The 26,352-nt window shown below is 41.2% G+C and overlaps 1 protein-coding gene across 10 annotated transcripts in view; it reads left to right on the forward strand.

Annotated features, from left to right (window-relative positions):
• The window catches only part of LOC141777553 (receptor-type tyrosine-protein phosphatase mu), a 192,157-nt gene that overhangs the window by 35,754 nt on the left and 130,051 nt on the right, over positions 1 to 26,352 (forward strand). For all 10 annotated transcript variants that reach the window (XR_012595919.1, XM_074651914.1, XM_074651917.1 and 7 more), the window contains exon 2: positions 10,733 to 10,855. Coding sequence is in view for 9 of the 10 variants with exons in the window: in XM_074651914.1 (XP_074508015.1) it covers positions 10,733 to 10,855 (123 nt within the window). In the remaining variant the exon portion in view is untranslated. The remainder of the gene's footprint in view (positions 1 to 10,732; positions 10,856 to 26,352) is intronic.

Below are 26,352 nucleotides of genomic sequence, written 5' to 3' on the forward strand. Positions count from 1 at the left end.
TGTCATGGGTGTAAGGGCTGGGGCTGCAGTTAAACGCAGCAAGACCCGAATCCTCCCACTTGTTTTGAGATTGACACTGACCAGTCTGCAGACTCTCCTGTTGCCAAGCACAACAAGAGCTCGGCACACGCAGTAAATTTGAAAAGGGGGGGCTTGTACGCCTCATGCCTTCCATGTTGGCTCCCCCTGACCCGAGAGGATTAAGCCTGGCCACGGGGTTTTTCTTTCAGGTAGCTGATTTATTGGGTTTCAGCAGAGAAACAAAGGGTCTGGATGTGTTTGAAGTGTGCGGGTGAAGACCCTAAGACGCACTTTGAAAAAAGCTCCCACTAGGATTGAAATCTCCTCAGCCACACCTGGCAATGCGACGTTCAGATGCACACGGTAACCTTTCACCTGGACCGGGATCCACCGTCCACCTGTGCACCGTCTGCCCACGTGTTGGTCAGACTTTACCGTGTGTGGCGGGGGATTAAACACACTGCATGTGTGATTGACGATATGCCACGACACAAAAGCAAAGTAATGATATTTCATCAAGCTGATAACTCTGCCTGAACGCTCAAGCTCTGCCTTGTGGCCTAGATTTCCTCTCCTCCTCAAGAGGGATTGATTCAACCTTTCTTCTATTCTTCTACATTTTCTAATTAGCTTTAGTGATTTCCTAATTCTTTGACATTCAACCTTGAATTATTCCCTCCTCCACACATAAAAACAAGCATTTGTTCCAGTTGTGGAAAACCAACAAAGCATGTTAATGTTCTTGTTTATTCCATGATCAAACATAATCATTCTCTCCTCTGGAGGAAACCTCCCTTTGGGCTAATTTCTGGCATTGTTACTTGCATGTTTGACAAATTAGATGCTGGGAAACTCTGGGAGAACAGGGGGGAAAGCTACTGATACTGACATTAGCATTTCATCCCCTCTTTGTTCCACTCGGGCAGAATTCAAAGGTTTGCTGACTTAGCAGGTTTTGGGAGGATTGAAGGGGTTCAGTCTGAAGGGTCATCCACTGTGGGATGGGGATGTTGTTTTCTATTGGAGTGAGCCAGGGGGGTTTAGCATTGAGCAAAGGCTGGGCTCTTATTCCTTTTTCTCCTCCTGGGGGCTCCCTGTCCAGGTGTGGATCTATTTTCCACCGGAAACCAGGGAGTTTTCTCCTCTCTTATACTGTCTTTCATCGATTGAAGCTCAGGCCAGTGGCCCATCACACCTGGATCAAATACAAAACCACGCTGGAGGAAGTTTTAATTTCCAGTCTGATAGTATTGAGCTACTACTGTGTTGTGAATCAATGCATAGGGTTAATTCCACTTTAAGCCATCTTTCACGAGTTGGTTCTGCAGCACAGGATACGCATCAACAATAGCAGGGCATTCCAGCGGGTTAGACTGTTAGCAGCTCATTTAATGGGCCTTATCAGTGGTTATAAGTGTCATAGATGTGGGTCAATAGGGGCCTGATACACCCACTAGGAGGTTTTATCATCGATTCACATGGGCAATCAGCAAAAGACGGAACACTCCAGCGACCTTTAGCGACCGTAGCAATTACGACAGGAGCGAAAGTAAAAGTCAGGCGCTGTAGTACAGACAGCGTGAAATATATGGGGTGGAGGTCGGGGCTGGCGATGACACAAAACACTGGACATTCACCCAGGAAGCCGGGGTTTGCATCCCATGTGAGTCCAAAAACGCTAATGGTGCTAGTTGCTTTTATTGGAGAGTTGGCAACACTGGGCTTGTTTGTTCGGCTAGAACATTTAAAAAAAATCCAGTGTATTCTTGCTATTTTCTCAAGATCGACCACAATGCATTTAATTTTCTCTTTCACTTTTGAAGCGTAGTTAATTTAAGCCAAAACACACTCTGTTTTTTGTTGCCTAAACCTAAATAAGTTGTTTTGTTTGTGTTCAAAATGTAACGTTTCATTCAGTTTTTACGTGTTAGTACGTGTTGCTTTTAAGTAGCTTTTTTTTTACAATGTAGTAGGTGCAGGTCCCTACTAACCCACATCTATGAGGCTTATAACGACTCATAACAGTTATTAAATGAGCTGATAACAGTCGAATCGGGTGCAGCTGCTTCAGACACAGGGATGCTTCTTTTGAATTTTTTTATTTAGGATATTTCACAAGCATTTTTCCTCGGCTATTTCTCACCTCGCTGGTCAAAATGTATCTTCTCCCCGGTGCAGGTTTTAACTTGCAACAAATAAACAGTGATTTTAATGGAGCGCCTTTTATGCTCAGTCACCATATCATTTCTGGGGGCATGTTAAATGGGAAGCCAAACAAGCCTGTTTCGCTCTGACATTCAGTGTATCAACAGGCATTAAGCTGAATAGGAAACAGCCCTATTTTCTCTCTCTCTGTGTGTGTGGAGAGCAGAGGCACTGAGACAGACAGACTGTAGCTCTCTCTCTGTGGATAGAGACAAGAATGAGGATGCTGGGAACAATAGGAGGAGAAGCCATTGTTAACCAGCCTTGTTGCTGTCAAGGCAGAGTCTGAATGCGCCTAAGCCACCTCTCTTCAAACTAAACACCGAGCCCAGCAGGTGGTTTTCCCACAGTCTTCAGAAATTGATTAAATCTGATCTTCAGCATTTGGAGCTCTCCTGCTTTTTAGTGTAAATGAGCCTTTGAACTATATTATTTGACCTTAACATCCCTGCAAAGTTCTGGCAAGCTGTGATTCAAAATGGACCAATGCTAAGAGAAAAATTAGCATAATGTTTGGTGTTATCACCACAGGGTACTTCTACGCAGACAGACCTGAAGTCCTCATTTTTATTGCTTAGAGAAAAATGACAATAAGGATGTTCCACGTCCCTGGGTTAGATTCCATATTTATCTTAATTGGTGCCTGGCAGGTTACACAGAATGGAGATGGATTTGAAGTCATTTACTGGAAGTTCTTGACAGGCGCAGTGGAAGAGAACGTCAAGCACCGCGCTGGCACACATAGCTTGGAAATCATCTGTCAAAATTTAGCATATCCAAGGAGAAGGCTGCCTGTCATCTTTGATGTACATCTAACCATGCACAAGGGTGGATTTGATCAGGAACTATGTTGTAGTCCTGGTGTAAAGCACATTCATCAAGTTGATATTTGGTTGACAAGACAAAAAAACATGCCCTAGAAAGGCAAAGAGGTTTTTATAACGAGATGGTTTTGAGCTACACGTAGTGCCAAAGGGCTTCTTTCCTTTAAATAATGAATTTGTGCACAATATTGTTCAAATCAAAATCTTCATAGACCATTATCAGACCGTTTTCACTTACAAATGCGATGTTCTCTTTTTGCCCTGATTTTGTTCCGTCACACTAGATGTGATTTGTCGGTTTTGTTTTGCAAAACATTGCTGACAAGTGCATGGCTCAGCTGGGCCGATTATCAGTGGAAATCTCCACTCCAACTTCTTTATTTCCCCCGAATCAATGTGGCGAACAGCAAGACGTGATTGATAATGATATTGAGATTGATTGTCTAAATCCCTTCCCTCAGTTCAAAGTCCCCGAAACAGATAGTATATATACATGCAATTCAGTGCAGAGATAGGAGTTGGCAGGAGCTGCCAATAGATAAGTGAAATAGGGCCAGAGTGAAAAGACCTATCAGTCCCTAAGGGGCTTAGCTGCAGGATTCTGAAGCTCTAAACTGGCGGTGGTGGAGGGAGATAGTCGACATTGGTTTTAAATTACCCAAGATTGCCTTGTGGTTTCAGTCTGCAGGGACGCCAGCAGACAAGATGTTTGTTAAAACAAGTGCAGACATTGAGGCAGATTGGGGCAAAGAGCAGACCTGCGATTTCCTAGCCAGACAGAGCAGGTTGGAAAGCTGGTAATTGCAGAATTGGCAGAGGGGCTAAGGAGGTCTTGCAGCAATGATATCTGCCACTGGGACTGAAGCAGTGGCGATGCTGGAACAGGGCTCAGTTTCCTCACCGGGAGGATAGGCTATCTGATGCCATACAAGCTACAACACACAGCACACTAATGCCACTGTTGTTCATTTGCTTGCTTTGCAACACGGCATATGTAACTCAGAATTACTGGGTAGAAAATGACCAATAATTATGTAGCTAGTAATTATCGCACAGGTGCCCTCGTGGCCTCAGGTGCCAACCGTGTTCTGTACCTGCAAAGTCCTGAGTTCATGGGAATTTTCCAGTCTTCTTCCTCTGCATTATGTCCTGTCAAACAAAAGGATAAATCCACATTTTTTTTATATTATTAATATTCACTTGTCTTACTGAGACAAAACCGTTTCACCGGAATTGCGTTGCTAGGTGACAGCTTGGGTCCATGTTTACTTCCTATCAGCTGACGTCATTCACATACACTGCAACAAAGAAACTATAAAAGAAGGAAGTGTCATTATGTCACTGAACTTGAACACATTGGTGCCAAGCCATTATAGTATTCTATATGTATTTGATTGTAATAGATCATCTTTGTCATCAATAAACAACCAACCATCAAACTGCTAATGATATTTAATAATATTCAGGATGGCTAACGTTAGCCAGCTCTATTGATAATGTTTCCTATTATTTTCAGGAGGTGGCGTTAATCGCTAAATTTGATATGCCTCGATAAATCCGGACCTTTTATATACTTGCAAAATTAGAATAGTGTCACGATGACGTAATGACCCTTCCTTCTTTTATAGGTTCCTTGTAGGGCTGGGAAATATGGACAAAATCAAATATCACAATATTTTTCAGTTTTTAGGCTAAGCTAAGCTCACTAGCTTGATATGAGAGTGATATCGATCGTCTCATTTAAGCAGGAAATTACATTTCCCAATATGTCGAACTATTACATTTTAAAATAGTTCAACAAAATAACTCACAAAGTCAAAGAACAGAAACAACAGTTGGCATCCGAAAAGCATCTCTGAATTTGTAGGTAGTAAAAACATCAAAATTAGGAAAGCACGAATCTACAAAAGTAAAAGAACTTCACAAATGTAATCTTGCAAACAAACGAAAATGCTGCCAACCAGAACAGAGCAAGGCCAGTAACAACCTCACCAAGGAGCTCTACTCTGAACATGTTCAAAAACACCTCATTTTCCATTTAATACCACAGATCTGCTTTTCCAATATTCCATTACCACCCTCACTATCCTTGCTACACTCATTCACTGGCATTCACAGAGAGGACGACGTGAATAGCACTCCACAACAGCTACAGTACCAGACTTTGACACACACAGCTTTTAATGCTTAAAGTTTACTTTTGTTACAGGTACAATAACAAAAGGCCTTTTAAGTCTGACTTGAAAATCTTTAGGAGAAATTGGCTCCAGCATTGAGGGGTTGAGGTATTGATTCTGGCCTCTGGCTCAGTCCAGGAAAAGATGGATAGATTTCTTTGAAATGCACTCTGCGTGAGAATATAAAGACTATTGTGTGTTCTCGCTCAGGAATAAATTGTTTCATGACATATCTGGGGCCACCTTTTTAGCTTCAAGCTGCCTGCTTCTCTTGAAAGGGGAATGTTGACAGGGTGGAGCACATTCATCTGTAGTCCCAGACTACCCACACCTCATAGAAGCTTTTATTGAAAGTTAAATCTCCTTCAGAGAGTTGGCAGCCTCTCGTTGGGATATCTATTTCAGCAGCTGTCGAGGCTGATTATATGGGGGTTGTGCCACACACTGGCAGCGATATAAACCTCCTACTGAGAGAAGTACTATTATGATGCTATTGATTGATGCGTTCATCTGCATGCATGTGTACAATCTCTTGAAGCAGCAGTTGTGTTGATAGCATGCAACATGTGATCGCTGATACACTTTGATTTACGCAATGGCGAATTCACACATTTAATAAAAGCTTATGGTGCCATGTAAATTCTGTTGAACAAGATGCTTTAATGTTTACCTCAGGACCCAACGGATCAATAACAAGTTGCAGGCGTTATTGGAGAACTTCCCAATACTAAAGTCTGATACCAAGAGCCATGTGTAACAATCAAAGCAATACAGATTGATTTATTGCTTGTTCACACCCTGTTAGTCTGTCTTAATAGTCAATGAATGTGGATGGTACTTCGGTGTTGTCAATGAAAAAGCAGTATGGGTTGTTCCACCCACTGTTTTCTAACACCAGATCCATAGAGAATCAATAAGAAAACATAGTTACCAAGAGACTATACAGTGTAATATGGTTTATAATCACTACATTCCCATTTAGGATTGAACGCAAGTGAGCAGCGGAATAACACATTGGTGATATAAGCAGTACATTTTGTTGAAATATATAAAAATGTATGCAATCAAAACTTTTAATGTCTTTTGAATTCAAATTAAGTGAGCAACAAGAGAATCATTAATATAACAGATATGTGGATGGTTTCTTTGAAGGGGATGAAGTTTCAAACTGAAACCTCAGCCCTCTCATTTTCCTGATTTATTATTAAACACTGAGTTGACATAAAAAAAAAAGATTAAACACTGACTGGGCTCTGCTTGGTGCATATTCTTTTTGAAGGCTTTTTTTTGCCCTCAGTCTTCAGAATTCTCCCTCCACCGCCATCACCCACTGATTCTGAATACATTTCGCTCCTCGCCAATGCCATCGATTTGAATATCAAACACCAATAAAAGCCACCTCTTTGGGTTTGTTTGAGCTCCGCCATGCTGTGAGAAGGAAGGTGGGCGGCACGGGGCAAAGGATCTTGGAACTATTGAGTCAAAATATTGATGGAACGTAGCCAGTCGCCGTGACGCTGCAGCCAAATACTCATTTTAATGTTCTCCAAGTTACAACTTGGCAAAACTAAGATTTGTATTTATTTAGAGAGAAAGCATGAAGTACATGCTCTTTTTCAGCACCGCCTTCATACTCATACTAAAGTTCCACACAATCACTCGAGGGAGGTGGAGGACAACCACAAGTTTCCTTGTGTTGTTGGCCACAGAACAGCTCCAACTGAACCGTTGGGGGTTAAAAGCCTTGCTTATAAGGGCATGCTCATGGAGATTCATGAGGTTTCTTATTCAGATTTCCTCCCCAAGATTCTCAGGTAGTCTTGGGGACAAGTTTTTCGGCCACCTGTTACTGTTGCTTCACATTTAATCAACAATTAACATTACAGGATACAGGCTATGTACGCTGCTAGGTGGATCTTTTACTTAACTGCCTCCACAGAATGATGAACTAATTCGCAGCCAATTATACAATTGCAGTTAACAGCTGTTAATGAATGCTAATGAGCTTAGCATAATAGCTCGGAGGGAAAAACTAGGAGCGAAACATCTAGCCTAAGGAGATGAATATTTTATGAAAAAGTAAAAGTACCAATACCACAGTGTAGAAATACTCTGATACAAATAAAAGTCATGCATTCAAAATGTCACTTAATGGTTCTCTATAGCCTACTGGTGGTTCCTAAACTTTTTCACTTGGAAGACCCCTAAACTGACTCAAATTAGACCACGGACCCCCATTTGGTAGGACTTTTGCTTTTAGATGTTTTATTACAGAAAGTATATGAAACCCACGACCAAAATAGTCATACATTCTGACATTGTGTTACTTATGGATGGAGTGAAAATAAATGATTCTCCCTTTTACTAGGGACCCCCTGGAACCCACCTAAAGGACCTTTAAAAACATAGTTCTAGAAAAGAAGAAAGGCACTTTATTAATCCCCGAGGGGAAATTCAATTTTTTCACTCTGTTATATTTTACATATTACATAGTACACACAGGCCCGAAATACACACACATGCACAAACAGGACCTACATGCATTAATGATGAGATGTCAGAGCGAGGGGGCTGCCCCTGACAGGCGCCCCGAGCAGTTGGGGGTTTGGTGCCTTGCTCAAGAGGCAAACTAGCACACTCAGTACTTGGTCCAAGCGGGGACTTGAACCAGCGACCCTCCAGTTTCCAAGCCAAGTCCCTATTGACTGAGCTACTGACCCCCCGAAATAAGTTATTCAGAGGATTAATATAGCCTAGCAGCAAATAAAACGATTTGCTATGTAAAGACATAGAGGAGTAATGTCTACCTGAGCAGAGAGCCAACAACACGAGTTGTCAGAAAATGTGACCCCACTGTACCTGTGTAATAAATGAGGCAAACACCAAACAATATATGTCAATACATGACAAGAAAACACACAAAACTAAATATAAAATATATAAAAACACATTTTAATATTTTTACTGTAAAGATATATTCACAAAACTCTAAAAGAAAAGAAAAAAGATAGATACAGTGGGGTCATATTTTCTGAGGGCAGCCCTCAGAAATGGTGACCTCATGAGTTGTTGACTCTCTGTGGTCACAGATTTCTGTGGTCACAGATTTTGGTGTAACACCAGCCGTGCTGCATTTTAGTGCACGCCAGTCTCTCTGTTGTGCCCGGTTTTGCCCCACTGGCTAGCTATCAAGTACTGTTCCCCGTCGATATGTGTTCTCCTACCTGACATGAACCAACCATTATCAATAACCCAACTATGGAGGCGGGCGGTAGCATTTTAACAGTAGGGAAACACTATTCGACGGGGGGAACATACTTCAACATAACACCGTCACGCCATCGCGACCCACAACGTTTGTTGAGGTCGTTAATTTAATCATCTACACCTGTGCTTTTTCTACTGCGACAAACACCTGGAGTGTGTTCAAATCCGCGTACTTCTGTACTTACACTTACTACTTTGAGTGCATAAGTGCGTTCACACTGGGAAGTACGGCAAAATGCAGTGCACTCAAAGTACCCGGGTGTTGTACTCAAAACGGTCAGATCCTTGAGTGTGGGACGCTGGACACTGGACACGTGGCGGAAGGGGCGGGGCCACGACCACTATTCAAACATACGTAGATAACAGAATAAAACAATACAATACGTAAACATACCGGTGCATTTTCAGCCAACAGGAGGACACATCGTAGGCGTTGGCGACGACGTTGGAAACGTAATTTCCACTCTGCTTTCATTTTTTTTCAGAAGATATTTTCGCGGGTAGCAAGCCGCGGTGAAATATTGCGTCATTTCCGGTCAGTGCGCCGCAGAGTATTCGATTTGAGACGACCCTACCCCGCTGAAATGTACGCACTACTCAAGTGAGCACAGAGTGCACACAGTGCACCACATTGAAGTGTACTTCTGGAAGTACGTGGATTGGAACACACTCGTTTTCTGTGCTAATTAGCTTTCAAACGTTTTTCAAAGTATATCTAGCTGAGAGCAACTTCAACAAACAAAAGTTAAGAAAGTTAGCTAAATAGAAAAGTCATTGATGAGGTATAAAGGTTCAGTTAAAGCTAGCTTTTGACCATTAGACAGAGTAGACACACTCCAAATCAAAACTCCCTACAGGTAAGTCTTTCATTGTGGTTTGATGTGCTAGCTAACTGTCTTTCTTGCTTTGTTCACTGTCACTTGTTAGTTTCTTCTCTGTGGTGTTCCACACAGCAGGAAGCCTAGCTAACACACAGGTACAGTTAACTAGCTGCTCGCCCTAACAAGTTGCTTTGGTGATGTGTTAGCTGTAGGAGGTAGTGTATTTCTGGAAAAACTCTCAACAATCCTTCAACCTTTTACCTGTAGTACTTTGGCAATCCCTTCCTTTTTCCCACCCCCTCAAAAAACAGACAAAGCAGCAAATATATCATTAGCAGCTGCCCTATGGAGCTGGATATTAATTATCCTGTGTTCTCCTCGTTTGGCCACTCATTTGCACGTGTACTGTAAATGTCAGCAGAGAGATAAATGGGAAAACAAAAACCCCAGCTAGCCTTTATGCAGCAGAATGTCAGAGGGAGCTTGTAAGAGATGAGATATTGGTTTTGGCCTGGCATGGATTCTGGCTCAAAGGACATTCCCAGAGGCAATGCAATTTGTATGTCATCTGTGTTTAGAAACTTATTAGCAATGTGCAAGCAAACCTTTTCAGATTTGGATTTTTGGCAGGAAGCAGGATAATATACAGTGCATCTGTTATCAACAGAGAACCGATATAATCATGTATCTGACGCAGCTTAATATCATTTTGTCCGATTCTTCTCGAAGTTACCCGCCTGCTCTGAAAACAACCTCCCACTGTGTAAAAACCACCTTTATGTTTCCCATTTTTTCACTCAGTATGAACTCCTTTCCAGCCACATATTGTTCTGACATGCCTTTTTTGTAGATTTATGAGTGGATTGAAAAGCACTTTGGGGGGGAAAAAAGCTCAACTCTCACATTCTCTGTGTGGCCTTTAAGGTGCTAGGAATAAAGGAGTATTTGTATTAATCGATCACACGCCAAGCCTGGTTGAAGTCTGGCCCTAATGGTTGCTTGCTGTCATTTTGCAAGCAGCTTGTAAAAAGGATTAGAGTGGCTCTGTGGAGTAAGGGCGCATGAACAGCAAAGTTCTGTGGCCGGCAAGGAAAATAAATCAATTTATCCCTGATGGTGGTGCAGTTTTGGAACATAATGCCTAACGATGATGGAGTTTGGACACTTCATACTTGTCATTGTGAAATTGGACTGCCGTGTTGCTAATGATGGTAATGTATGTTGTGCCTCGCCTACTACAGTAATCCTTCACTCTGTCTCACTTAAATGCATCTCATTGTCTGGCATATTGCATTATGAATACCGCTGGGTGATAAAAAAAAAAAAGAGGAGAATTTAATTTATGTATTCATTCATTTGAACAGCAAGTTAATGGAAAAAACTGTATAACCATATAAATTTCTTCCTTTTGTCACAGGCGATTGTAACTTTGAGAAGCCGCTGGCAGCGTGTGGGTACAGCCAAGGCAGAGACGATGACCTTGACTGGGAGCAGACCAATACCAGAGAGAAGCCTTCATCCGATCCGTGGCTGCCCTCAGGTAAGGACGGTGACACCAGCTCGTGAAGAGGAGAAATGATGATTCTATCCCCATACAGAGAATACATCGCTGCAATGGTCTTCACATTTGACACTGGCTGTTTTGTACAAGCAGCAGTATTCTGCACAGAACAAAGATAATTTTTTCCATAAAAGAATATTATTTTCTGAATAGGAAGAACTCACTTGTTAAAAAGGGTATTCACGCCAGTGAAGAAAAGACCTAAAAATTTACCCCAAAATACAACACACGATCAGAATATGCTCCTCTTACATGACATCCAAGAGTATCCTTGAACTTAGTAAATTATTACTTGGCTCAAGTAGGCAAGCTGTGCGCACAACTATTATAAATATTCCAAAAATACAACTAATTTGACAGAGCATGTACATGACAAATTTTTATCTGTTAGGGTTTTTGCACCAAATGAAATTCATCTCCGACTGGCCGGTTCAGTCTGATGATTTAGGTGTTCACATGAGACATTTTTCTGATTAGGCTATACATCTGACTATAATTTGAATATACTATACAGCTGCATGCAAACAACTTAGTGTTAGAGAGTAATAAATATTGATTACGGCTTATATGGACTACTATTTGATCTTGTAAACTTTAAAGAGAAGACAGTTCTACAGTCTTCTCTAGAGTTCCAACTACAGATATAAAATAGGAGTAATAGGGTCATTAAAGTGTTTGCTGTGGTAATTTGATTAGTACAAAAGAAAATGGCAATTGTTGTTAGTTGTTATGGTGACAACAGAACACACATCAGTGCGGCCGTAAAGTGTGTGGTCGCAGCTCCCGGAGGCCGTCTCCCACAAAATTACGTTCCCATACAACTTAAAGCTTCAGTAGGCAGAATGTTTTTGGCATCATTAGGCAAAAGTTCCATAATAACCTTTCAGCATATTGTACTTCAGGTGTTCTGAGAGAAAACTAGACTTCTGCACCTTGTCAGGGCTCTATTTTAAGCCAATAGCAGGAGAATTTTGGTCAATCACTGGTCATTTCATAGAGAGTGTTCCTATTAGCTTTGTAGGCGGTGCTTGGTATTTCCTCAACTGATCTCAATGTGGCTGCTGGGTCACAAACTTCCTCATTTTACAGCTAAACAGTACACTACAAGATGTTTCTGAAAACGTTTGAGGCGAGAAATAGGCATTACAGGAACAGAATATTGATTCATATTTGATTTATTGGTTGTTTTCCTCCGGTCTGTGAAATCTTGCAGATACCATTAGAAGCACCGGAGGACACAGAGGCACATGAATTCTTTCAGATTACCTGTCTCATGCACTACTGTCAGGATATAGTGACCGTTTTATAAAAATAACTTAATATTTCTTCCATTTCTACCCACTGCAGCTTTAACTGCATAACCAAAATACGTTTTGTGGGGAACATATATTTGCCCGGATTATGGTCGCCATTTTAAACACATGATTAATGTTGTAAATTGAAACAAAACAGAACAAAACACAACAAAACTACTTAGTTAAGCGACAAAACTACTGGGTTAGGTTTAGTATACAAAAACACCATGATTTGGCTTAAAATTACTATGTTTCACACAGGACGCAAACAGCAGTCTCCTGGGGGAAAGTCCGGTGAAATTACTACGTTTCACACGAGACACGAACAGCGGTCTTAAGGGGGGAAGTCCGGTGTTTGTTGCTCGCTAACTTGCTAATTCCACCATGCTTCACTGCCTCACTCGCTACAGAAAACGAGGCGAACAAAGTTGTCACTCATCTGGTGATAGCAATGTGCTTTCCTCTGCTGTGTGGATAAAGCATTAAGTTGTTAAATTTGACTCATTTACTCTGGCTTTCTATGCTTTGTAACGTTAATACTCCACTGCTCGTTTTAGTCGTTACTGCAAGCGGAACACATAAAAATGGTGGCCGCTCTTACCGTCCTGCGATGTTGATTTGATTGGGAATGTCCATTCTACTCCCAATTCTAATCTATGGTCCCAACACTAGTTTCTCCTTTTTTATTATCAATATGAGATGTTCTTGCAACCTGAGTATATACTACACAGGGTCTTTGGGACGGTCACGTGAACCGAGACACAAGCGACGTCTGATATCAAAATACCCAGATCCATTTTAATTAAAGAAGTCTTCGTCAGCCACATATTGAAAATTCATTAAAATGCTTTCCCTGCATTTTGTGTCTGTTGCACACAATTTGTCTCTTTAATGTTCCATTGATCGCTTTTCATTTGATTTGAAATGCAGAGATATCACCGCCACCGAGCAGAAGGCACCTAAGGAATTAGACTAATGGAATGACGTTCTTTTTGTGTTATAACAAAGGTAGCGTTGCAAACTAATGGATATTGTTTTCCTCCCGTATCTGACGCCTAATCTCACAAAGGCTGCATCACAGATAGATTGCACTGGGCCCCCCCAGTGACAGAGGGGGAATTAATTAGTGGACCCTCACTAATTTTAAGCAGCCAGTGCCCAGACCTGTTTGTGTGTACATCAGAATGATGTGTGTTGAACCGCCCCAGAGAAATTACTTTCCATGGAGGGGGAAGTGTCTGCTTTTTCTATCGCAATTGATTAATGTCGGGACACATGGAGGCTGGGCAAAGGTTACAGCGAAATCTGGAAAAGCCTTGACCTACAAATTAACACTTTGCGCACGGCCTAAATTTAACATATCTGATTAAAATCCCATGTCTGGTTAAGAGGTGTCACTGATTGTGCTTCCTAGTCTGAGCACTCTTCACACAGGCTTGTTTTCTACCTGAGCGTCTTGAATTGTGCGTAATTAACAGGTTGCAGCTCTTTCTCCATTTCTCAGTGTGAGCACTCAACCTGCCGTGCGAAATTGTAATCTCTCCTCTTTGACCGCATTGAAAGGGATGTGAAATGTAGTGTACTTGACGGCTGAAATTGTTTTAGGGCTACCGGAGAGGGGGTTGATGGGTGGAAATGCATTTAGGTGAAAGCCACACTGGTGGAAAAGCTATCTCACCTCTGATTGCTGTCTCACTCTCAACCTGTACTTATGAATCTTGACAAAACGACCTTATCATACTCACAGAACAGATTGTTCCGAACAGAAGGCATTGCTACCTCAAACACTTTGGAAATTGGCTGTAGACAGTATCTGTCCAAATAGGGGTGTTGTTAATGTCAATGTGAATGTGTGAGTTAAATGATGATTAAAACCTGGCTGAGTCTTCAGAGAAAATCAAATCCTTCCAGAGGTATAAACATCTAGCTCTCATGTAAACTCCAATACCAGTATCCCTTGGCATTTTGGACGATTCTGCACCTTATGATTTACATTCAATGCCAATGTTCAGTGGCAATGCAGAAAGTAGTTCTCCCTTAAGGCCTTTACACACGGGGGGCGTGACGATAAAAAAACGAAAATGCGAAAATACTCGCCTGCGAATATTATTTGTCTAGGGCTTTTATTGTGAAAGATAAGAACGGAGGGAGTGGAGTCTGCGCTGCCTTCGTTAAGGTTGAAAGGAGTAATAAAGTTTGCCGTCTATATAAATATAGGTGCAACTTAACCAATGCCACACAACGTGATTGGTTGATGCCTTTATTCGCGTTGTGGAAACTCAGAAAAATGGACATTGTTCAGAGAAAAGATTACGTTGCTTTTTCGATACATAATATTCACGTTTTGTGTGAAAATTCTCATGACAAAAACAACAGGTAAAAAAAATATATTGAAAAAAAATGCCCCCGGTGTGTAAAGGCCAATTAATGTAGTGAGGTGGATAGTAAGGGTGTAGAGATCAGGGTGGTGTAGCATGACTTTTGGAGTTGTTCTTCTGTCACAGACCTGCAATTATTATTATATTAATATTAATTGATAATCATTTTATTATATCCCCCCAACAACATAGTCGGGGGTATATAGTGCTCTGTGTGTCCGTCCTTCCGTCCATTTTGTTTCCGGAGCAGAACTCAGAAACTATTTAACTTAGGAACTTCAAATTTGGTATGATGGTTGACAGTGTGGTCTAGTTGTGCCTTTTGGGGGTTAGAAGTCCAGGATGCCCAACATTTTTGAAATGTTGGGCACCCTGGACTTGAGGAAGGTGAGCTAATAACAAGCTACATTGTGCTCAATAGACTAATTCCATTAGTCCTTAAAGGCCAAAATCTTTGGCCCTACCTTAGTAGGGGTCAAGCAGTGAGCGGGGGTTTGTGAGCCATGCTCACTTTTGCCTTGTAATTAATTATTATTTATTAACCATAACCACGATCTTCCCCTAACCGTAAAGGGATAGTTGGGGTGTTTTGAAATGGGGTTGTATGAGGTTCTTATCCATAGTAGGTGTATTACTTACAGTAGATAGCAGTCGGCACGCCCGCAACTTGCCGAAGCAGACAGGAGTACCAACACCTGAGCAAAGCAATACAGTGCTGTGGACGGAGTCAGCAGTAAAACATATTTTAGCCACCTAAAATTTTTTTATATAAGTTTAAGTGTACGCTATATTTAGAATATTTTAACCGTATTATCTTGCCGTCAGACAGCCATCATCTACTGTAGGTAATACACTCACTATAGATAAGTACCTCATACAACCCCACTTCAAAACACCAAAACTATCCCTTTAACCAATTAGTCTAGTTGTCTAACCCCAACCATACCTTCATTATAGTTTATTGCTAAGAGTACTATCTTTCCCAACCATAACCATATCATAGCTACACCGATATTGTAGAAAGGGAGAATTTGAAAATGTTGGTACTGGATGTAAAATAATATATCCAAATGTAATCTGTAGGGCTGACCTAAATGCTTAGAAGCTTCGACCGTTGCCATGGTAATCCCAAAATAGCCCATGAAATAAGGAAAAATCCCACATCAGTATTCATTATTCATATTCAACATTAATTATTATTAGTTGTTGTGTCTAGAGGTGCTTGTGTGTACAGTGGTGCTGCAGCAGCACCGGGCACAGAAGAACATGTCAGTCTGCTGCGCCGCGCCGCAAAGGTTCGAATACCTTCGAATATTTTTCACCGAAGGTTTGAAGCCCAAAAAATGGTATTCGGGACAGCCCTAGTCATCTGGGGTTTTGCAGAATCATCCAGCAATAGCGTTTGTCAGGTTTAAACTCCTGTATTTGTAATAAGATTCTTTAACTGTCACTCAAGTGCAAAGAAGAAGTTGTCAATATGTAAAATTGGAATAGACCCAAGTTCTTTAAAAAGAAAGTTCATTATGCAACAATATGATTTCCTGATTTTATTAAAGGTTAAAGACATTCAGACTTGAAAGCTGCAAAGGCTTGTGAAATCAATAGGAAACATCCTGAATTAAGGTGCTGTGTCATTGTGGTACATGTAAAGAAAACACTCATGAGAGGCCTTGTGCAGAATTTGATATCAGTACTCTCCTTCATCCTGCAAAGCTAATACAACAACCAAAGACCCAACTGGCCCGATTCCATCCCAACATGTAAATAAAAGAGTAGCAAAAACGGAAAAGCTGGAATGAAACGCAACGAGGAAAACAAGCCCTCTGGTCGCACGGAGAAGAGAGTGCCTGAAACTCTTGGTTGTTTACGACAATCCGCTCCCTACCTAATTGCTACGTCTGGACGGAGAGTAGTCTTGTTTATCCCTCCGCACAGCCCTGATTGCATGCTTTGGCTCCTTAAGGGTGGCTCAGCCCATGCAGTTCTGAAGCTCTGCATGTCTGCTTGGGCACTCCCCAGTGTGTTCCCTCTCCCGAGCCAACTGGAGAAACCCCCGGCAGAACTGTCACTGTCAGTCCTGTTGCTACCAACAAGCCTCATCTGTCCTGGACAATGATAATAAAACCATTTGAGCCAAGACAACACTCATTCAGCCTTGGAGAATGGAGCTGGATGCACTTCTGTCAGAGTCAGATGTTGGCTTAGATTGCATATTATTTGAAGGGAAAATTACCACGCTTGAATCCAAGACATATGCATAAAAAAATACTGATTTCTGAGTACTCTCGGTTGTTATAAGTTCCCCGACATGTTGCAGGGGTCTCAGAGAAGAATGGATGAAGCTGGATTGGTGAGGAAGTTTGCGATGTGGTGTTTTGCAGGCTGTCCAGATGCCATTAAGAAGGAATCTGTTTTTAGTGAGCCCCAGCTGGTGCAGAGGCTGCCTCTTCTCTGATGGTGTCATGGATGTTGCCAGCAGTAGGCTGCTGCTCCCTGACTCTCCCCTGGGACTCGTTCTAGGGAATAATGGCAATAGGAGGAGGAGAAAGAAGGTTCCTCTAACTGAGATTAATTAGGGTTTTTGTATTATGCTCGGCACAATAGCAAAAGCAGCTCCAGCTAAATGACTCATTGTTGTATTCTTAATGTCTGCTCTAAATATGTTGCGCGAGAGAAATTGAATGTTTTTGTTCCACTGTTGCACAGGGCCTTTGTTTTGATAGCACGCCCTTGGTCGATAATGACACCTAGACAATAGTGAAGGATTGGCAGAATGAGGTTCTTCATAGGGTGACGGAGATCTTCTCTCTTTCTGCTTCTTTCTTGTCAGGTTTATAATGCGTTCATGCAAATGCAGCTCACACGTGAACCCAGAAGGGTGCCTTTCTTAGAGTACGGCTGCTGCATATGGATAAGACGGATCATTTTAAAAGTCAAACCGTTCACCTTTTTGACCATTTCAATCAGGAGGTAATGAATTGACAAAGCCCCTCCGCCTTACCTGGAGTGATGTTTACGGCGCTGTATGTGCTGTGGAAATGAAAGAGCAGAAGGATGGCCACTTAAAATATGAGAGGAGAGAACACCCACTGACTGAAGGACGTCAGAAATTTAATCAGAATTTAAAATCACATCAGCAAAAGATGGGATTTGCTGTTGAGGAGGGAGCGAGGGGCCCCGTCTTCTGAAAATAAGCTAATTGCTTTTGAGCCATTCGCAACTTTGTGTGAAAATCACACCTTGCACGGCGTTGGCAAGGTTATGAGGTTAAGGAGAAACCCCATTATACGATTAGGGGACGAAACGGAACAGCAAATTACGACATCTGATCAATTCCTGAATTAATTCCTGGGGACGACAGACTGCGGTTTTCAATTTAGCATGTTTGGGGGGTTAAGAAGGGTTGTGTGGTCTGAGCAACACATTACTATAAACAGGATTATGACAGCACACAGTACTGCCATGATGGAGGACATATTTGCATACTGTATCTTTTTTTCCCATTAGTGTGCATGGTATGTACAATTAAGGCTAATGATGCAGCTAGGTGACTCGCATGAACACTCTCTGTTGTGTAATGGGTTTGTATCAGGCAAATGGGCCATCATATGACCCATTTATTGCAGTGGAGCGCCAATAGTGCATACTGCATATTAAGATGACATATTAAGCCATTAAGAATTGCTGTTGATTGACACGCAGCAACAAAGGATGCTGTCAGGGAACATAATAAGGGTCAGTTGTTCCACCTGACTAAAATGATGGGGCTGAAACGTGTTCCGCATGATGGATGGTTTTGGGTGAATCTGTTTGACACCGTCAAAGAAACCTGGCAGGTCCTTCATATGGAGAGCCCAAACTTATTCAGTGTTACTTTATCAGGCCCCTTTCATGTTTCAAAGGACACGGGGAAAGTTCTGGGAAATTGAGTGGAGGCCACGGCCGTTCACATTAACAGCCTAACCCTCACAGCGAGAGCGTTTTTGATTGGTGGCAGACAGTGAGAATAGCCCTGTCTTCATTGACATTTCCGAAGCGGCTGCCGTGCTTTTCTGCGGTGGTGACCTCTGTGAATTTTATTAGCAAATGAGACCTGGAGGGTTTGGGTTTAAAGAGCGCCCCTTCATTCTGATTTCCCCCACATAATGATTTTCACAGAGTTCAGGACCTGAGTGGAGGAGAAATAATGAGCGCTAGTCATTATTGCAAATTATATCCTCTGCTCAGACCATCACTCAACTGATAATTAATCTAAATACCTTCAGCCTATAGACTTTGATGATTAAGATTAGACAGTTCCCTATTTGCGTGAACTAAATTATATCAGACTCTATTCCCATTAAGAAGATTTCCCTACTTTTTTAAGAAAAGGAACCTGGGGAATAAAGAAAATTTACAAATGCAGCCACTTAACCTGCTCGGGCTAATTTGCTATATCATGCCCTATTCTGCTTGTGTAACCAGTCCTCTCTGTATATACCTACTATGTGCATTTATTTGGTTGCTTTGGTGTTATTTGTGCAATCATGTGTCTTTAAGGACAATCATATTACTGGTTAGTCTTTTTGGAGGAGGGTCTTCAAAGTATTTCATTCCTACAGTCAAAGCATGAATGCAACAGAAAAGGTTTAATAGGATTCATGTGACATTTGTCTCAGGTCACTCTTCTCTGTCTACTTCTCTTCTAACCCTGAACCTCCTCCTGCTTTCTACAGTGATTACAAAAAAGACTCTAAAGACACAAGACTTTATGCAGGAAATGAGGAAATCAGGATGTGGTTTTGTCACATTGTTGTAATCATGAAAAGCTGTCATTTCTAAATTGAGTTTGGTTGTTTCATAAAAGCGGGAATTCATACGGTATATCACTTTTGTTAGTCTGCGAATGGATTATGGTCATTATTTTTTGCCCGTTTCCTCAGGATCATGTCAGAGTAGTTATGCTCAGAAAAATTGGCTTTAATGCACAAGACCCATTGCTTCAATAGAAAAAGCAGCCATTGAATGATTAGTTGCTAGAAAACCATCAAATTAAAGTATTTAGTTATTTAGCGATTACCAGTTTGTCATGAGGACAGACACAAGCTGTGACCTGCTCCCAACTGGCCTGCCAGTGCGAGTGAGCTGACAGGTGAAAGGATTAACCTGATGGAAACCTTCCCCTGGAGTATATCTGTATGGCTCATTATACCATTAAACCACTAAGGCTGTTATTTTGGATTCATTATACCATTAAACTGCTAAGGCTGTTATTTTGGATTGCTCAATGTCCAGCTGAACCTGAACATTTGTGTGTTTACACTTGCTGGAAAAGTATTTATCCAAGAGAAAACTCTTCTTTTTTTTTTTTATTGTGTTTGTGCTTAGTTTGACTTTCAGACAAAAACACACATTAATTTAGTTTTTTTTAAGCAGCCTTCTAGTAAAGTTTTAGATATGGAACATTGTCGGATGCACAATGGAAAGTGCAGCAGAACCAGAGATATAGTCTTTTTTTATTCGACAGTTTATACGCCTGTTCGGTCAGAGATTTGGTGTGTAATGCCAGTAGCTGCTAACATGGCCGAGGTGAGGAGCGGGATACAGAGGTCTGGTAGGCTGACTTCCCTCTAACTCCACAAACCCAGATTTTTTTCATTTTCAAACTTGTTTTCTGCCCCAACCAACGCTGACTCGTATGGCATCATTTGAAGCAATTTATCAGATTTCATGCAGCTCTCTGTAGGCCTCATACCACATTTCCTACATACAGTATTTGCAGTAGTACTCCCCAAGACCTGTAAACAGACAGCTGGGATTACGTTATCAATGGCCAAAATGTCTGTTGGGAAATATGCCCAATAAATAAATGAATTAATTTATTAGCATATTAAATAACCTAATATTTTAAGATATGTTACCAAGACAACTTAAATGTATACTTAATATTATACAAAAGTTGAAATGTCTGCCCTTTTCAAACATATGTCCGGTAGTTGTTCTCTATGGCCTGAATTCTGGAATATCAACGGCCATATTGGCCGTCAAAAAACAAAGGATAGCATAAACCCTGACAGACCCTTTAGTTAAAATGACACATTTAATTAAAGACAGAAATTCACTGAAATCAATCCAAGAGATGTAGAGTTGTACCGATACCAATATCAGAAATACATATCGTTTATCAGCTCATTTACGCTCATTACACAGACACATGTCACACTCGCTACCCGATCTATCCATCCTGCCTGATCGGTACTCCGTATGTGCAACCCTCAAAAGAGATGAGAAAGAAGCAAGATGGTTCACTCGTTAACTACTTCCATCATCAGCTCTGCTTTGTCCGAAATCGATGATGCAAGTAGCTAACGAGTGAACCGCCTCACTTCTTTCTCATCTCTGTTGAGAGCTCTACAGGCGCAGTACAGATCGGGCATGTGCTAGCGGAGAGTGTAACGTTAGTCATAGCTAGCAAAATGTCAGCAATTTGGCAGTATTTTATACTGGAAAAATCTGTCAGACTAGATAATAAAAGAAAGTTCCATGATATTCATTCTCTGTATCCATTTGTTCATGTTTTACAAAGGGTTTAACCTGAGCCAGGCCATACAACAATGACAGCAGTTATATCACATCCAGACAGGGTTAGTAGTATACAGCTGTTGAAAAACGAATAAATCGCATGTTCAGGTATCGGAATTGGTATCGCAAAGGAAAAAATGGTATCGGAACATGTCTAAAGAGGTTGTTGGGGTCACAAACAAATGTAATCCATTTTTGTGACACCTTCTCATTTACGTATGGCCTCTGACAACGAATTGTTTAATATCAATGTGTGGTTAATGTTTTCTGTGTAACAGCCCTCATTCAGACACAGTGTCCTTGTTAATACTGACTAATAATGAAAGTCATACATTTCTATCTCAGCGGTGCGCCCTTCATTTCTGAAGAACAGCAACATGAATGCATGTAGCATCTGCAGCAGGAACATTTCATCTTTCACTCATTAATTTTTCATACCAGTCCCCATGTTCTCCATGTTCAGCCATCATTGTAAGAGAAGGTGAATTTGGCCTACATTGGAATAATAATAAATCTGTTCTTCTGAATACCTCAGACAATAACTGAGCCCTGGCCTTTACAGAGTTGCAGAGACAGGCCTTGAGTGTGCCGAGAGCTCTCTATTTTTTAATTGGTCTTGAACACGCCATTGTTAAGGCACAAGAGATAGAGAAAGAAGAGGAGAGGGTGAGAAAACACCCGTGTGCATCACTAGCACATTAGCACAGTACTAACACAGTGTCATTATAATTTGCTCTTAGTCTCACTGGCTAATTAGCTTGTCATGGTGCAGCAGGTCCTGCAGAGTATGTGGTCATTAGGATCTAAGAGTATAGGAACTGAATGACAATCAGTGTTCTACTGTCATCTTCTTCACTTCTGTTAGACAGTGACAATGGCAGCGCGATGAGGCGGCACGCTGTCACTTAAAAATACGGTATTCTTGTGTTTTATGGTGGTCAATAATGAGGAAAGGAAAGACTTTTCCCCCGTGGTGCGTTCAGGTTCACTGACCCAAATCAAGGCGATTTGTAGGCCTCAAGTTTGGTCACAGTGTCACTGCTACAGTTCTGCAACCTGCCTGGTAGTGAGGAAGACATTTTTAATATTTGCATGTATTTCTATCAAGTAAATGCACTTTAATTCTAACAGCCACTGCATTAAGCTTTCATTAAATTAGACGTGGCTACTTACAAAGGGTACCTATTGTTTTATTAATATTTCATTAACGTAGTAGTAAAAAAATTTACATATGCCGCTTGAGGGATCTGATATTTTCATCTCTAATTACCAACAAAGAGCAGTGCTGTAAATTACTCTCCGGTGCAACACTGTCACAACATGGCTGTTTTGAAATGAAAAGTAAACAGTCGGTTTTAATCATAGAAGAAAGCAGTGGTGCCATCATCTTTGTCTTTGTAACATGAACTGAACAATTCATCAACTGATTATTAGTGCTGGTTCGCATCACACCAAGGGTTGCTGATGCCTCAAAGGGAAAAAACAAAAATGTTCTGGGCACCTGAGCAGATGGCTGAATGTTATTAAAGAGACCTCACAGCCCTCATATAGAGGCACCTGGTTGAGGTTGGACAAACAAGTGTCTGAAAGTCGACTCATCTCCTGCCCTTCTACATGTACCGTAGACAACTTCCTGCACAGCCTCAGAAATAATTAGCCTCAACACTTGAATCAGAGACAAACAGAAAGTGAATAATAGATTAAAAAGCTCTGGGAAAACAACAGTGTGCTGTTCACAATAGTGAGTCATAACAGAGCGATCATGCTGTGCAGGGCAATCTACAGTACAACACAGGGAAGCCACAATCATACTGTAAAATAGCTAATCACAATATACAGTGAAACCACACAAAAGGGCCAGAGGCAGCCAGACATGATTGAAAATATATTCTCACACAAACACTTTTTTATTTATCTATTTGAATTATATATTAATTTGCCCCAAAAAAAGGGAAAAGAGTTGTCATAGCGATATCTCAGTTGTTGATCATGTGATCTTACTATGGAACATTGGAACTGCTCAGTTGTCATGGAAGCAGTTCCATACTTTCGAAGTTCCACGCTTAGGTCATGTGATGACACCTGAGATATCTCCACGACAACTAAGCAAGCTCCATCCACAGACAAATGGTGCCTTAAAAAATGGGGTCGTGTTTACCGTGTTCACGAGAAGAGTCCATATGAACGCCCCCCTCTTGTGGTATTCACAACCTTGTAAGGGGAAAGATTCTGAAAGCTCTGAGTTCACGAGTTGTGATGTGTTTGTTGACATTGTCAGAAATGGCGTAGGCCATGGAAGTTATTTTTTTGATGCATTTCAAGGTAATATATCGTAAATTTAGTCGAATATTGTTTTTCTTCGTAATTGTATAATAGGTCTGAGGAAAATGTTGATATTCCCAACGGCCTCATCTTTTTCCTCTGTCATTATGCCTTTGAATTTACTGCATTATGTTACCCACTTGCTGGCTTGCTAAATTGTTAGCCTCTGTGACGCCGACAGTAACGTTAATATTGCCGTTGGTTAGCAGCGGTGTTCCCACGACTTAACCACTTACTACGCCAAGCATATTGTGTACACTACTTCCCATGTTGTAAACACGAGCTCATGAGTTTCATTTGAAGGCACCAAAAGACCATGGGATGTAGTTGAAAGCTCTGGGAAAAGATTGTAAGTGGACTTTGAGTTACTATTTTTTACTGTTTTCTAAGGACAACAATACACTTTCACGCTCAACTATATATTTATTGATTTGCATTTCATAAAGTTATATCCGTCTGGCACAATCTGTCTGTCTGTCCACGGCTAATCTCGCTTACTGTTGGATCCATCAGCCTAATATTTTTGGTGCTCATTTATGACTGTAAACTCAAGGACCTCTCGAGGTTGTGGTGATCCCCATTTTTTGAAAAAAATATTTTATTGACTGTTTTCTACCATCATTGACCGCTGACTCCTCACTCCTCTTAGCCAGCCGGTAGGGGCTGCAAGTGATCAACAACTGCTTCAGTAGCAAAAAGCAGTTCCACTAATCGGCTAGGCTAAAAACAAGCCTCACTTAGTCTGTTGCAGGCCACATTTTTGCCTCAAAAACTGACATCCGTAGAAAAGCTTCCATAACCGATATGTTATGATCCACTAACGTTAGGCACAATAGGAGATGAATAAGGGGAGCCAGGAGGGACACGAGTCAGATTCAACTCTTCTTTCTTTGGGAAGGGAGAGGGAGACACACCTGGCAGAGATCTGCACCCTGCTGGATGCTGTTTTCTAGCTATAATATATTATTGAATTATTGTCCCCCAAATTCCCAAAAATATCAGTCAAGCTATTTTTTTGTGATCAATGAGAATTCATCAGAGCCAAATGTAAGCCTGAGTTTTTTATTGATTTACAGCGCACTATATGGCCCACACACAGTAATCTGTATTCCGTCTGTGGCCCATGTGGTCCGCGTGATCTACAACCAAATGTGGACAATATACACTTAACATGCATAGTTTCACCAGCAGTATAGCATCAGTGTTTCTCTGCTTTGTGTTCATGGTTTCACTTATGTCTGGAGAGTTATTATTAGTTCATATTAAAATGCAGCAGCCCCCTGATGTGCATGTGATCCAAAAACATGTTAAGATCCTTTTAAACAACAACTTGCTACCACCTGACAAACAAAGCCGAGGAGGCTGACTCGGTGTCATCACAGCTCACTGCTCCTCCTCCTCCTCTGCTCCCTCTCCTCCTGTTTCATTGTGTAAACATGACAGAACCCCCACTCGTTATCTGAAGCTGGAGACAGATGGAATTGGTGAGCGTTACAAGTGCAGCACAACAAGACAAGTGGGCAAGCTCGAGTCATTGATGGAACAAATAGGGTTTTGTGAGAGGCTGTTTGGCTGACACACTCAGGGACCAAGCCTGCTGATTTAGTCAACGTTATTCACCCTTTTTAACACCATATCTGAGCGAATCACCAGATGTTAAATTTAATGACAAAGATTCACCTCCACTGCGGTTCAGCTCTGCCTCACATGCAGGGGAGCAGAGCCTTATGCTAACAGGTTGTTTGTTTCACCTCTAAGCAAAATGTGCCTTGCGATCATTACCACACCCCCCAAAAGAAAATGTATTCAACATAAACTGAGTCTTTTTGGCTGTGTCTCAAATGCTGTTACGATTTGTGCCATCTCATTACCGAGCCAAGCTAAATAGGATGATGACAAATAGAATGTGTTCTGCATATCCTTGAAAGTTTGCCAATCTAATAATTCTCACTTGTGTTTTATTGGCAAGAGGGGAGAGAATTAGATTAACCTTTAATATTGAACCAAAGCGATAAAATCTAAATGGGGCCTGGTTGGCAAATAGATTCTGACTTATTGATTTCTCATCATTTCCCTTCTCTCTGTCATTGAGAGGGAAAAACACTCCTCTCAAACACCAGGCATTTTTACGATTAGTCGTATTTTTTGCCTTTGTATTTTGATGAATGGTAATGATAAGAGAGTTTCTATCAATCCAGAGATAAGAGCATTGTCTCATTAAGGGTCATATGCAGCGCTAATAGAAAAGGTCTGAGCATAGTCATTTACCTGCTTTCTGCACACTCTTAAGAGATTAGGCCGTTTATTTAGTTAGTGTTAAACCTCAGGACCTGGTTGCTTGTAATAATCAGTTTTTTGTCTTGGAGATCTTTCTGTTATGTTAACAACCACCTGCCTCTAACCACCAAAAGATCCAAGTGATGTTGCCAGGGACAAAATAGGAGAGTACAACATTAGTCTTTGGCATCTTTCTTTAAAGACACATTACATAAATTAGTTGATGATTTGAAACTCAACACAGTTCATGGTTCAAGTTTCAAAACATAATCAGAGTTTAGATTTTTAATATATGTGATGTTATTTTGGGCTCTTTTGGAAAGTCAGTGGTTGTGAAATGTAATGCGGATGTCAAATGAGAGTGTCAAACACATAGCGATGTGGCATTTGACACCCAAAGCATACACCGAGAAATGACAGACTAAAGCTGCCTTCACATGATAAGAAATTTGCTCTTCGCTCACCGCGAGGTAGGGCACAGAGCCTTGCAGAGGCAGCAGGTATAATATGTCACCAGAAAGAGCGCAAGGAACTCCATTCACTGTTTCTAGGCAACAACAACAGTTGTAGCTGGTATTTCATTGGTTGCGTTTTGAAAGGTCAGCAGCAACCAAGGTCGAAGTTGAAGTAATTTGAACTTTGA

Source organism: Sebastes fasciatus, chromosome 11, assembly GCF_043250625.1.
Source record: "Sebastes fasciatus isolate fSebFas1 chromosome 11, fSebFas1.pri, whole genome shotgun sequence".
Taxonomy (NCBI): Eukaryota; Metazoa; Chordata; class Actinopteri; order Perciformes; family Sebastidae; genus Sebastes; species Sebastes fasciatus.